Source organism: Budorcas taxicolor, chromosome 1 (genome assembly GCF_023091745.1).
Source record: "Budorcas taxicolor isolate Tak-1 chromosome 1, Takin1.1, whole genome shotgun sequence".
NCBI lineage: Eukaryota > Metazoa > Chordata > Mammalia > Artiodactyla > Bovidae > Budorcas > Budorcas taxicolor.
The window spans coordinates 13193256-13208395 of record NC_068910.1 but is presented as its reverse complement, the minus strand read 5'-3'; the positions used below and the strand labels follow the sequence as shown (position 1 = coordinate 13208395).

At 44.9% G+C, this 15140-nt stretch overlaps 1 protein-coding gene across 1 annotated transcript in view; it reads right to left on the bottom strand.

The window, feature by feature from the left end:
- Nucleotides 1-15140, bottom strand: part of CACNA1D (calcium voltage-gated channel subunit alpha1 D) — a 352772-nt gene that overhangs the window by 137213 nt on the left and 200419 nt on the right. The window contains exons 6-8 of the mRNA XM_052644541.1: nucleotides 12815-12967; nucleotides 12050-12246; nucleotides 5241-5344 (exon numbers count right to left, since the gene is read on the bottom strand). Of these exons, the coding sequence (XP_052500501.1) occupies nucleotides 5241-5344; nucleotides 12050-12246; nucleotides 12815-12967 (454 nt within the window). The remainder of the gene's footprint in view (nucleotides 1-5240; nucleotides 5345-12049; nucleotides 12247-12814; nucleotides 12968-15140) is intronic.

Sequence of the window (15140 nt, the reverse complement as noted above, 5' to 3'; positions counted from 1 at the left end):
ATTAATCATCTTTTTCCTCTAAAAAAGTGATTAGAGGGACCTTCCTGGCAATCCAGCGGTTAAGAATCTGCCTGCCAATGGAGGGGATATGGGTTAAATCCCTGGTCTGAACCCCAAATGCCTGGGGGCAACTCAGTCCACGCGCCACCAAAAGGCCATGGTGATGAGAAGTCTGCACACTGCCAATGGAGAGCAGCCCCACTCGCCACGGCCAGAGAAAGCCCGAGCCCAGCACGAAGACCCAGCGCGGTTACAAATAAACAAACATTTTTTAAAAGACCAGGGCAGAGGTCTGTCCCAATATGGGTCATAGTCTGGCACATAATTAAAGAACCTTCACATTATGATACTGAATTTATAAAAGAAAAGAGAATGGAGTTTTTAAACTCCATTTTATGGCAGGGAATATCCAGGCACCAAGACAACAGTGTTCAAAACAACTGAACAGAAAAATATTCACAACATAGGATCCTAAAATTGCCCTTTGGATTTACTATGAAAAATGGCAGATGGGGCCTGACTTCAAAGGCCGACAGAGAACAGATGCATCAAAGTCTGGGTTATATTACACTAATCTCTTAAGGGTCTTTTATCTAATCTCTTCCTGGCCATTGCTAAGTGCCAGGGATCTGACTGCTACTATATAAATATCAGAGATTATCTAAACTTCTCAGGAGAAATCCATCTAATAGACATCAAAACCAGTCTAGGCACCGTGGGTCCTTAGTCTATCTTTGGCAGAAACAGAAACAAAGGCAAATCAAATCTTTGCTTAGCAAGGACTTCATAATTTACCAACTCCTAAGTATTTTCATTTTACCTTCCTGCGCCTCTAAGAGCATTTTTGGACATTAGATCCTCTAAAAGCAAATTCTCTACTCTAAACTAAGTAGAGAATACTTAGTTTATTAACATCCTGAGTAGAAGAGTCATGCAAATTAAACCCTACCTATAGGCCTGGTCACAAGGGAGAAAAATTAAAAGAATTGAGTTGATTAGATTTTTCTTGCATGCAAATCTCATTTTATATACTCTTACTCAAGCCATCACCATCAAAGTAATGAACCTCTCTACACTCTTCAGCTCACTGAATCCTCTCGCAACTCCCCACGGTTAATATTATTAACATCATTTTACAGACAAGCAAAGTGAAGCTCGAATAGGTAAACTATTTCATCAAATCTCATAGTTGGTAAAAGGTAGAGCAGAGAGTTAAGTCTTAATTATCTGACTCTAAAGCCAGTGTTTAACCGTATGTTACAGAAATGTCATGCCTCCCTACTTGTGCAAAAATAAATCACTGTCAGAACTTCAATCATGATTGAGAGCTGCACCTCAAAGATGACAAAAAACCTCCATGGCCTGATCATGAGGGCACTGAGTACAGTATTAATGTGCACACAAAGCCTATTTCTGTTGGTCTCTTCCTGGGAAATTCAGAAAATGGTACATTTTAGATATTTTCCAACTAGCCTCTTAGCTGTTACCACTTCACCCAAGGAGGGGATCGGGAGGAGGCCCACAGAGGTAAGAGAAAGATACATTCAATGAGTAAAATTCTTTGCAGTATATATTTTTCAAAGCACTTTTACATTCATGAGCCGACCTAAAGCCACCTATTCTGTGTGTGTGGGTGGGGATGGCACAGCAGCTTCATCCCCCTTTGAGGGGCCAAGAGATGTAGGCTCGGGACTCCTAAGTGAAGTCCCAGAGTTATTTAGCACATGACCAGAACTCAGGTCTTCTAATTCACGTCTCACCCACCAGCCCCTTTTTGGGGGTCTGACCCACACCACAGGGGCTCAGAGGGCCGTCTACCTTACCAGAGGTATGCCTGGCATCAGGTAGTCCTTGCAGGTGAAGATGTGAGCCACTGTCCATGACCACCATCCCCCCTGGGCATCTGGCAGTGACTCTAAAGATAAAAAGTGCTGAAACACCACCGTGTTCTCTTATCTTACCTACCTACAGAAAAAAATACCCCAAAGGGGACAAGAGTTAAGTGAGCAATTTTAAAAGTGAACAGTCATCAAAGCCACCATGAGAAGAGCCAGCTGAACTGTAGACTTAATTGAGACATTCTTTCTAACACTTGGTCATAACGGGGCCATCTCCTTGATAACAACTTATTATGAAATCAGAACTCTAGTTACTGACTTTCTCGGCTCCTCCCACACAGCACAAGTACCTGGGTTGGGGCAGGGGGTGGGAATGTCTTCATCCAGGATCATGCTTGGCTATGCAGAGCATACAGTTCATGAACCTCATACTCACCTTGAGAAAAACAGTCTGCTGTAAAACCAGAGCTATTTCAAAGCATCAGACTTAACAATGCTTCATAAATGTACCAATACCAAATCAAGTGCACAGATTAAAATCAGTTTAAGGATACAATAGGATGGCATGGCCACATGGAAAAAGAGGAGGAGCCAAGGAAGAGCAACAAATATTTCTAAATGGTTGACTTAAAGACACATAGCGTCTTATAACGATCCTTCATTAGAAAGCATCAGCATGGTCTAAAACAGGAGAGCCTTTTAATTGAGGGCTTTTGGAATTACATTTGTGCTGGTCCAATGGTCCCTAAGGGTATGCAACATAAGCCATCTCCTTTTTAACATTTATGTCCTTCTGATTTTATATTTCCTCCAATGTTCCCTTAAAAAGTTGGGAAGAACTCTAAGATTGAAACTAAAAAAATGTTTTTTTAAATTTCATTTCTCTGAAACAAGAAAATAAATACAAATGACTGATTTTGATTTTTTGTTGCTTTTTGTAGGGGAAAGTCAAGGAGGAGTACCCAGGCGGAGAAGCCCAAGTAACTAACTGTTAGGAAAGATGGGAGCAGCCTGTTCTCTGGTTTCTCCACCTCTAGCCCACCCCACCGCCACCCCCACAGACACCTTATCATCTTTCAACATCCAGCTCATAGACATACTGCTTTCACAGCTTCTCTGTCCCCGCCCCTATTTTAGCTTGGCCATCCTGCACTGCCCAATGACAGTTCCACCCCAGACAATGACTGTCTGAGCACAAGGCCCCCATCTGTGTCTTAGACATCTTGGCACCCTGGCCCCTGGCCCAGAGCCAGACATGCAGCAAGAATTCAGGAAAAGCAACCAAATTTGCGAACACGCTGGAAGACTGCTCTGCGGACGTGGTTCCTCCTTTAGACAGAGTGCTGCTGGACATCTCCTACCCAAGTGGCCTCGCATGTCCAGGCAGGGTCAGCTGCAGCCCCGGGGGAGCTGGGGCACATCGTGGAACTGACTGAATATTGCTGGGAATTCTTGGGTTTTATTTTAAGAATTCAAATGTCATTTGCATTCTCCTTCATAAGGAATCTAGTTTTGTTCTGATTTAAAAATATTTTAAAGTTACTTATTACTTTCCCCAAAATATATTTCAGTAAACTGGCTGTTCCATCATGGTGTGTGCGTCTTTATCCTCCAGCTGTGGGTACCCCCAACAGGGTGCATATTTAGCATCCACCATTGTAATAAGGGGTCCCTCCCAGCTTTTTCCCCTTTTCCCTTTTTAAGTCTGCCTCATCCTGCCAGGGTGATGTTCCTGCTCTGGGAAGCTCAGAGATAAGGCATGTCACTGGCACTGTTAAAATTAGTCGTTTCCATGGCCTCAGTTTAGTTGGGTTTAGGAGACACAGGGTGCCAAGGAATTCACAACAGAATTGCTGTTAACCTTGTATGGGCTGTTCCTGTAGTAAAATCAACATGATGCTGTTTCTCCAGGGATAAATTCCACCCTCACCATCCTGACACTGACCTAAGGCCACAGAGGGTCGTTAGAAGAAGGCACTTTTAAAGTGTGACGTGAAAGAACTTTAGGCTTGAAGAGCCATTTATCCAGAGAAAGAATCTTTGGCCCAGGTCAGTGCAGAGGGTCAGCTGTCACACCCAGAACTCAGGCCCAGAGCCCCCTTTCCCCTCACTGTAAGGCATGGGCTCCTGGCTCATTTCTAGATGGGGCTTCACAGGACAGTGTGTATCCATGGTGTGAAAGTGACCACACTTGGTCAGGGAGAATTCTAAACGTGCTGTCCCTGAAAACAGGCAGGGTAGCTGAGAGGGAAGATGAGGAGAGGAAGCAAAGATGGGTAACTAGCTCGCTTTCTGCTCTGGAAAAGGCAGTGTTTAGAAAAGTGAGATAAAGGTCTCTCCACTGACTCGGCATTACATGAAGACATCACTTCCCCCGAGATACAAGCTCTCAGCAAGACAGAGATAGAGTGAGTGAGGAGTAGATAAACTCACTGGGAATCAAGTCTATCAGCAGTATCTCCGGAGGATGTCTGAACTCAGGAGTGACAGGGGCTCCTCAGGGGAAACGGGCACCTATGAGCCCTGGTCACCCTCCCAGGCCCTGGCAATGGCAATAAGCTGGCACTGAGAGCCTGGGGAGGCCCCACTCCCTTCTCTGGGATACTCCCCTGTGTCGGGTGTCTGTGTGGTGGGGAAGATGCTAGGATGCCCAGGAGGGCTCTAGGATGGCAACCACAGACAAGATAGAGCCCCACTCTGGTCCCAGCCTCCACTGAAGCCCTGTCAATCCACAGAGCCGAGGAGGCCAAGAAGGTAAAATTTCAAAAATGATGACTGAGTGACACGGACAATGATAAGGCCGGAGGAAATTTAGGTGCAAAAGCTGATTATTTCTCTGCATTAAAGACAGATTCTGTGAGCTAAGATTAAAAACAAATTCAAGGGAATATTCTCACAGTGATAGCAGCAGAAAACCAAGCTAATAAATGATCCCCATGGGAAGGATGTGAGATTTTTAAACTGTCCAGTATTTCTGTGCTAATCTAGGCTTATTTCTCCTTTACCATGATATCTGAAACACCACTGGAAATAATGATACTGCAAGTAACTTTAAAGGGCCAGGCTATGTACTAATACTAATGGGAAGAAAACCACAAAAGACAAAGGTCCTTTGCTGCGGGAGACCAAGGCTGGGCATCCTTTTAGTCACTTTTAATCCACTCCTACACTCTAGCATATAAATGTGACTCATTTTAGGGAAATGGTTTCATTCAATTAATAGTTTGGCAAGCATCAGAAACACAGAATCTCACAGACAGATACGAGCATTGAGAATTACAGTTCAGTCCCAAAGCAACACACAGAGGGGACATCAGAGTCCACACGCATGCAGAGAAAGCCGTAGGGAGCTGCCTGACACATGGCAGCAGCAGAATGTGGGACACGGATCCAACTGCTTACCCACTAAGGACACCAAGAACCAGGTTAAGGACGAAAAATGAGCCAAGGATGATGAGACTAACAAAATACACCCATGGCCATTCCCATCCTATCGCATCATTTACCTGTAAAATGTAAGGAGATTAGTTATCAGTTATCCATTTGCCAAAGAGCAGAGCCCCAGGAACTGCTGCTGGACCACTAGGGCTTTGACTGAGGACTGGTGCTCCAAGGATGGGATCCCGCCAAGGGCCTTCCAGTTTTGTTCTTTCAATAAGGGCAGGTTCTGCTGCGGAAATCCCCAAATGTGGCCTACCAAAAGTCATTTAGCTACTGTTTGGTACCAATTAATCTGCATTATATTTGGATCCAGACCAATAAAGCAATTATAGATGTATCTCCTTTTAGGACAAATGGGCAAGCAATGCCAATGATTTAAACCCCAAGTGACAACACTGATTAATCTCTGGTCAATAATTATCCTATAGCTTTCTCTCACAAAGGCTGGTGAGGTTCCAGGAAACGTCTTGGTTTGGGAAGCCTCAGCAGAAAAGAAAGCATCTTGGAGGACACATAAAACGCTTGGCACCCATCCGGTGGCCCCCATCTAGCAAGCCTGTGTGGTCTTGGCAACTGTCCTCAGGACTCTGCTTTCAAGATGAAAGAGGTGTAGCTTACCCGCTCAATACACCAAGTACAAGATTTAGTACGAAAAATGACCCAAAGATGACGAGACTGACAAAATACACCCAGGGCAATTCAAATCCCATAGCATCATTCATCTGCAAGAAACAAGATGGTCTCATAGAAGTGGGTTAATAAGAGAATCTAATAAGGAGAGAGGGTTACATTAGAGACAGCATTCCATACATTTAATTAAACATTTACTTAGCTTCAAATCAGACAACAGTAGCCAATGCACATTCATTATATATTCCCAACACACACACACACACACACACACACACACACACAGAGTCATCAAAACTTTCAGGGCAAGTAATAGCAAACTCTGGCCAATGCTAGGCCAATCAGCTATAATTTGGCTCTTTCTTACAAGAAATTGCCTTGGTAAGGGATTTTCGGAGATCTTGGTAGAAGACAAAACTAGTGCTTAACTAGAAACTATTTTCTGCTCTGCCCAAATTGTTGGTAGTATTCTTGCTTTCAAAATTTGTGATGGTGGAAAAGTCTTAGCTACAGAGACAAATTTGTAGCATTTGACTCTATAAATTCTTTTTTAAAAAAACTCTAAAATAATAACTTTCCAGTTATTGGATTTGGGGTATACTGGAAGCCAATCTATCCCAGAAAACCTAACCCACTTTAAATCTGGATTATCTGCTATCAGTCAGTGCAAGCACAGCTAAATTAATGCAAAGAAGGAAAGTATTCAGAAGTCAACTAGCTGACATATTCAGGGGTGCTTTGGGGAATGAGATTTTTTTTCTCAACTGCACCCACAGGAAGGACCCAACTGCTTGCCAGTAAGGAGAAATTTTAAAAGCCCTCATCTCTCAAATCTAGCTTGAACCTACATAACCTTCCCTGAGACAGGCGGCTCCAGCTGTGAGTTCTTTCAGAGGAACCTGGTGTCCCTACTTCTGTGCCAAGTGAAGCAGCACAGTCAGACATGGCCCCCTGCACACACCTTCCCGGGGAGGTCAGCTCATGAGCAACTTTTGTGCTGGAGCAAACAGGGGCTTCAGGGTTCACGGCTGGATGCAACTTTCTAACAGCACAGGTCAGTGTTACATTGGGCAAAGCCTTCTCCAAGAAAGGTGTGAAGCACCAGTGAAAAGACTGAATGAATGACCCCAGGCCTGACTCTGCTGGAATCTCCAGCTAACAGAACAGTATATGGTCTGGGCTGATTCATGGTTCTGGCTTTCTGATGTCAAGCCCTCAGGCCGTTAAGCATGTGCTTTCTTTACATTATCTGGCACTAGGTTTTTAGCTTTACAGAATGAAACTCATGCATTTCACTGTTTGCCTCAAGCAGAAACCAAACAGAAAAAGAGGACATTTAAAAAAAAAAAATTACCTAACATCTGTTGCTGAAGTCTACAGAGAGGGCATTAAAGCCCTTATGAAACACCTGTTTGGCCACATGAAAATTGATGTGCTTACTGGAATTGCTATCAGTCTGCACATCTTATATCGGCAATTAGAATAATGAATGAGGCAGGGCCGTGGCTGCAATTGTTGATCTCATTAAGTTGGATAAACTAATTTCAGCAGGAAGGCCGAGGGTAATTCTTCCAAAGCAACTACACCACTAAACTTGTTTAATAACCTAGATGTACAGGAGAAGAAACAGGCTGCCTGGCGTAGTAACCAGAGCCCAGCCTGGAATCAGGGCCTTCCACAGACCCCTCTCTGGGCCTGCTTCCCCTTGGCTGGGGCAAGAGGGTTGCCCATGACCAGGGAGAGTATGCTTGCTCACGGAGAGGAAGGGGGTGCATGTCCAGGGTACCCACTAGGGGACCCTACCCTCTCACACATCAGCAAAGTGTGTTAGCTGTCAGCCCAGCATCTGCCCCGCCCATCCTCTTTTGGGCTTCAGCCCCGTGTTCCAGAGGATGGTTCCGGGAACAGCTGTCTGCTCCAACTTGGAGGGAACATTTTTTTTTCCCAAAGAAACTTATTTCCTAGAAATAAGTGTTTTTGCTCAAATCAGAAATATCACCTGGAATAACCCATGGGGGACAAGGGAAAACCAAAGGCCACAGGAGACCCTAAATCTCCAGAGCGTGGGAATGAGAAATAAAAATTAAGCTCTAAGGGCCAGTCTTTCTCCTGAAGAAACCTTCTCAACCCTGCTCTCTTTTCAGAGGCTAGTATTTCTTAGACTTTACCAATCACATGGGACACGTCAGAACTGGCAAGCCGGTCCCCGAAATACCCACACAAAAATAGAGACTCTGCTTGGGATTTTGTCTGCACGTCCTTTGTCAGCAAGGGAGAAAGCGGCGTGAGCTCAGTCATTTCAATTTGGATTTTTAAAATATTTATATCAAAGTCATCATGTCATGTCCCTGGTACTCAGGAAATAATAACCTAGTTTCAGTTTCCCCTCACTTCAAAGGCTGAGATGCACATCCATGCACATCTGATTAATCTAAGGCTTTTTGTTTTTTCTATTGCAAAAACTACTAGAAACTTGATATATTGGTTGTGGCTCCCCTGAGCCTAGAATCGGAGAAAGGACCAGAAAGGCAAGCTGCTAGCTAACTAGAGAGGGAGTTCCCAGGTACCCTGAATGAAGAAGACTATCAACTTGACGAAGGGAGCTTCCTGTTTGAGTCTGACAGCCAGCACTGCCATAGATGTGCTGCTCACTAAGAGAAGAGGTTGGCACTAAGGCAAAAGGCCACAAATAACTCATATGGATAATTCTTTCCTGAAACCAATTCTAATATTTTAATTAATTTCCTACATTTAAAATCATTTCCTTGGAGTTGAAGAAAAAAATAATAGAATCAGGTAGTGTTACTCCACATCTTGTGGATGACACAAAGTTAAAGCCCAGAGTATTTGGGTGACCTACCCAAGGTCAGGCACCTAGCCTTGTCCAGCGTAAGGCTCTTTCCTTGCACTACACCTTTCTGACTCTGGACAACAAACGTGTAGATCAGATGGCAGCTTAATTATGCTTATGGAGTTCACTTCAAAAAAAGAGCACTAAAAAAATGGCTTTCTATCAGAAGTTAATAATCCCATTCCCCACATATCCAAGCATCCTGTTCTACACGTGTCTTTCTGCATACTGGGCCTACCTTCCCAAGACCCTGCCGCCACTTGCCAGGCACTCCTGGGGACTGAGGCATCCATGAACTTGGGAACACTGACTGAACATAAACTCAACCAGACTCAAACTCATCCCGAGCAATGACTCTGTCCACCATATACAAACACCTAAATGACTGAAAAATTTGCTTGCAATCAATATTTAAAATCGAACCTCAGTTCTCTCTCAAGATTTTCCCTTTACACTCTGGCTGTGGTAAAAATCAGGAATTTTAAAAAGGCCCATCTACCCTGAGGCAATGGGATGGCAAACTTGAAGAGTAATGGTAGCTGGTGTCTGCTGAGCACCAGCTTTGGGCCGGGCGCTGTGCTGGGCAGGGAGGCACTGTTCTGTGCACAGCTGTGGATCCCACCGACTGCAGCCCATAAAATAGGAAGAAGGCTGGGGCCTGGCTCCTGCCCATGTCTACGCAGAGTTAATAAATGTAATCAGTAAGTAATTAGAAGCAACCTGATATGTTTGAGAATAAGATCTCAGTGAGCACTCTGGAAGACATCCCTGAGCTGCCCCCTAGTGTTCCAGAAGGGCTCACAAACCTCCGAGAATGGAGAAATGCCAAGGAAAGAGAGGGGGGTTCTAGTCTAGACCAGGGGTCATGACATTATGACCTGTGGGCCAAACCAGCCTACCACCTGCTTTTGGACAGCCCATGAGCTAAAAATGGCTTTTACATTTTTAAATGGTGGGAAAAAAAAATCTGGACTATCTCATGACACAGGAATGTTATACAAAATTCACATGTCAGTGTCCATAAATAAATACTGGAATGAAGCCACAGGTGTACATGTTGTCTGCAGCTGCTTCCAAGTGACATGGGCAGAGCTGAGCAGTTATGACATAGACATTATGGTCTGCCCGGCCACATATATTTACTGTCTGGTCCCTTATGAAAAAAAAAAGGTCTGTAGACCCTTGTTGTAAATCAAATACCACAACCACTTGCAGCAGGACCTTGAGGATGTCTAGGGGTCTATATTCCACTGTTTCCCAGACCTTCTATAAAGGGATATAGACTGGCATAAGGTTGATAAGTTATTGGAGTTCCTCCATTGGAATAAAGACACCATGTAATTCATAGAGAATATAATTATTATGCTGTCAAATTATTAGCCCTGTGACTGTCATATGAAAAACAGAGGTAATAATTATATCATCCTCTAAGGTGATACTTTGAGGTTCTCAGGAAAGCAAGTAGAAACTTTTGTTTCCAGGTGCGTGGAGTCTTCTCTCCTTTAATCACACACTCCCAGAGTTGCCACTAACTTGGCGATGGGAAGATTGTAATGAGAGAATCAGTGTGCGGAAACAAAGTCTGCAACTGTCCATTAGGGCATGTCGGATCAGCAATGTCAATACACCATGAAAATAGGGAGAACAGAGCTGAGAAGTCACCGATTTTTTCATCTGTTTTAAATCAAAACGTTTTCTGTACTGTTTTAGGGGGAAGGACCAGAATTTGGGCTATTTGAATGATGCTTTTTCTATCTATCAGAAACTTCAAAGGGAGACGAGATTGAGCCCTCCACTAATCTAACCAGGAGTGGCAACTTAAAACATAATACTGAAAATGAGCTCTTTACCTAATTAGAGGGTCCTCATGCATGGCCATGGGCTTGGCTCATCCTATATAATCTTCTTTCTCTTCACAAAAAATTTTACAAAAGGCATTGTGTTATGGATATAAATAACAGATTGCATACATACACACATACTCTCACTCTCTCTCTTCTATGACAATTAGAAAAAGGAGGGAACGGGGAAGAAATAAGATAAGACATGCTGGTGCTATTTTAAAAACCTTATTACCAAAGTAGACTAACACTTTGGGGATGAAAATAAGAATGCATTTTCTTTGCCTAACACTAAACATACAGACATTTCTACAACCCTGCAAGCAAGGAATTCACTTGTGAAGGGAAGCAAAAACCTATTTACAACCATTATGTTCTCTGAAGTTATAGAGTAATGGGAAATCTTATAAAGTGTCTAAAATTTAGATTCTATCAGAAAATATTTCTCAACGTGCAGACTGTCTAACTGGAGATTGACCATTTAAGAAGTATGTTATTACTCATTACCTTTTAACAAATCATTATTGGAATCCTGATTAATCCCATTTGGACCTGGGTTTATGCTCAAAATCTACAAGGCAGCTGTTTTTCCCAACAACTCTGTGCCATGAAAAAATAATTTCTAAACTTCTGTGAGTGTTTTCAAATTCTATCAAACACAGAAGTAAACAAATAAGCTCAACTCTGTTAAAATACAACTGCTCTCATCTGTAGCAAACCCTACCGGCTCTGTTGGGAACAAGAGAAGCTAGCCCCGAGCCATACAGAGGGTGTCCATCTGTTTTCACAAACAGGTCCACCAGCCCTGGAAGGCTGATGTGCCATCTTTACCTTCTCTGCCAAAGTTCTCTAGCGCCAAAGAAAAAGGAAGAGAGAGCTAAGGGCTTATGCTGGGCTGGTTTGTACTAATACTGAAGATGCAAAAGGGAAGCACCATAATAGGGGAAAAACCCATTTGGGCTTTAAGGCTGTGCTAAGCTATGGAAAGCCTGAAAAGAATCCAGTTAATTGATGTTTTCTACCTTCCATTTAGGACCTGGTAAAGAAACCTGCCTCTAGGTGTAAAAGATTAGTTTTAGTCTATGGAAGTCCGGGGGCCTCTTACTCTAGGGAATGACCCTGGGCTCTTCAAGTGTCTAATCAGGACAGCCCTGGTATGCTGGAGTTCCTCCAACAAAGGGGACTACTGGGTATGCTCAGTGGTAAGTCCCCAGGAGACACTGGGGATGCGAGGAAGTCCACGTCCTGTAGCAGCTTTCTACAGCTGAAAGCAAGGCCCTGACGGGAAGATGTAATGGGTCTTGCTGAGTGAAAAGACAGTCTGCTTCCCTTCCCAAAGAACTCACTTCCAGGGGGTCTTTCCAGCCAGCTCCCCAATGGCTCCAGCTAAAGAAACACTTTTATCCGAGGAAAGCATGCTCCGTCAACCCCCTCCGCAAGCTGCTTACCCAGTAGAGCACATCTGTCCAGCCCTCCATGGTGATGCACTGAAACACAGTGAGCATGGCAAAGGCAAAGTTGTCGAAGTTGGTGATGCCACCATTGGGGCCAACCCAGCCACTCCTACACTCCGTGCCATTGGCGGTGCACTGGCGTCCATTCCCTGAGAACGCACACGGCGCCGGGTCCTCTTCAGCCACCACATCTGCAAACAGAGGCGCAGGCTTCACCATTCAGGGCAGGAACGACTCACAGGAACCCGTGCCGCAGGAGCCGAGAATCTACCCGCCCTCCTCTGTCCTCACTCTCACAGCACCTTCCTCAGCCTATACAGACTGACAGTATTTTTTTTTTTAATTACATTTTACTTATCTGGCTGTGCCAAGTCTTAGTGTAGCACATGAGGTCTAGTTCCCTGACCAGGGATCAAATCTGGGACCCCTGCATTGGGAGTGCGGAGTCCTAGCCGCTGGACGACCAGGGAAGCCCCAGAGAAACACTGTTGATTCACCTCATAGTCCAGTTTCAGGGGGCTCCCCCCATCTTGTTTGCCAGAACACATTACATAGGAAATCAAGATAGAAAAAGAGACTAAATTCTCATTAATTCTAAATATAATTCACACTAAGAACGGCTTAGATTAACCAATGGATTTGGCTTTCTATTTCCCCCTGCCTCTCATTTTGTTTTAGATTTTTCCCAAACCAGAAAAGTTGTTTTGGGGAAAGCCAAATTTTTAAATAGTCTGGTTAGCAACCATTTTCATTACTCACCTGAATCAGCAAAAAAACATGTTTTGTGCATTTTTCCAATAAAAAGCTCCAATCCTATAATAGCATAGATTATGATTACAAATAATACCAAAAGGGCTATGTGAAGGAGGGGAACCATGGCTTTTATAATGGAGTTCAGGACAACTTGTAAACCTAGGAAAGACAAAAACAAGTTTGTGAGCCAGCAAGATATTTCAGGGATGCATTTATATACTTCCCAATGATGCCTGTTCTGTATGGGGCACATGGTAATAAAACTCAAGGAGGTATCTCAGAGCTTTGAATTAACATGAAACCTGGGTGTGAGATAAGTTAAAAAGATCCTCTCAAAGATCATCTAATCTAACTCCCTTAACTAGAAAGATGGGAAAACTGAGGCCTAGAGAGGGAACGGCTGGATATGAAAGTCACTCATTCCTGCATTTGTTCATCCACTCAACAAAATTCCTTGAACATCTGCCACATGGCAAACATAAGGCGGAGTGTTTTGGTGACTATGAAGATGTATTACACAATGTGCTTCCTCCCAGAGGTGAGGTTCCAGTGAGAGACGTAAGCATTACATATGAATTACTCTAAGGTAGCACACAGATGCTAGATGAGTAACATCACACAGTGAAAATTAAAGCAAGGATGAAAGACATCACTTCAGAGTGCAGTGGGGAGAAAGAGAGCTGGGCTGGAGCCTCCCTCTCTGGAGGGCCTGAAGGCCAAGCAGGATGCATTTCCATAGAGAGGTGGGTCGCAGGCATGGGAGAGAGGCTGCTCCAAGCAGGGGAAGAAAGTACCCAAAGCACAGAAGAGAGCGAGTGTTGTGTGGGCCGGGGATGGAGAGTCTTGGTTGGCGGTCATGCGGTGGAAAAGGGTAGCAGTAAAGGCAAGCAGATTGCAGCTGCAATCTACTAGGTACCTCTGGGTTCTGGATTCGGATTACAGGGCCAGACTTTAGTCCACTTTAGGGGATTTTAGAGGCTTTAGAGGCCAGACTTAAGAGGCTGTCAAAAGACAGCCTCTTTATTTATTCTAAATAAGAGAAAATCAAACAAAAGTTTCATAACATGTATGCATGGGAAAGAGCCAAGAAAACTCAAAAGGCAGCCTTTTCAGAAAGAGAAAAAGTGAAAGTTGCTCAGTCGTGTCCAACTCTTTGCTATCCCGTGGACTGTAGCCTGCCAGGCTCCTCTGTCCATGGAATTCTCCAGGCAAGAGTGCTACAGTGGATTGCCATTTTCTTCTCCAGGGGAATTTTCCCAACCCAGGGATGGAACCTGGGTCTCCTGCATTGCAGGCAGATTCTTTACCATTTGAGCCACCAGGGGAAGCCCCTTATAAAGACAAGTGGGGCTGCAAAAGGCAAAACAGGCAGAGAAGTAGCTGGAGGGTGCTGGGCTCTCCAGGGAGGCCAGGGTGAGGATCTAGAAGAGATCAGAACTCAGCAAGTGAGTCTGAGTTAGAGGAAGGTGCCCAGGTCGGCAGGGTCATGAGGCTAACCCTGGGGCCTGAGCAAGAGAAGGCGCCCCTGGAGTGGGGGAGGTGAAAGAGTGTTAGAGGAAGGGGAGGGTGAGGACTGAACACCTGGTGAGTCTGGTCACTAAACAGGAAGGAGCCTGTGCCCTGTGGCTGAACCTCAGACCTTAGGGACGAGGGAGAGATGTGCAAACCTTGGAGCTACCCACACCTGGAGCAACACTCAGAGCCATGGTACAGGAAGAGAAAAGACCAGGCCAAGAGGGACAGTGGGGCAATACTCAGGACCAGGTGCAAGGAAGCAGGAGCTGGAGGGAGGGCGGTCAGCAGGAAACCAGAGCCAGCTAGACACAGGCCCCCTGACACCATGCACGCGCCCTGCACAGTGAGACACGTGGCCACCACTGAGACCCACCTCAGCTTCTCCACCGTAAACAGTCACACCTCCCCAGGCATTTTTAACAATTGCAGGTACTTAAGGAATCACGAGCGGAGAAGGCACTGGCACCTCACTCCAGTCCTCTTGCCTGGAAAATCCCATGGACGGAGGAGCCTGGAAGGCTGCAGTCCATGGGGTCGCTAAGAGTCGGACACGACTGAGCGACTTCACTTTGACTTTTCACTTTCACACATTGGAGAAGGAAATGGCAACCCACTCCAGTGTCCTTGCCTGGAGAATCCCGGGGACGGTGGAGCCTGGTGGGCTGCCGTCTATGGGGTCGCACAGAGTCGGACACGACTGAGGTGACTTAGCAGCGAGGAATCGCTAGTCCACAGCTGCCAACCAGCACAGGAAAGAGCATGACCCAGAGCCCCCAATCCATCTTTCTCCCCCTTTTCTTTTTCTTTCCCTTCCTCT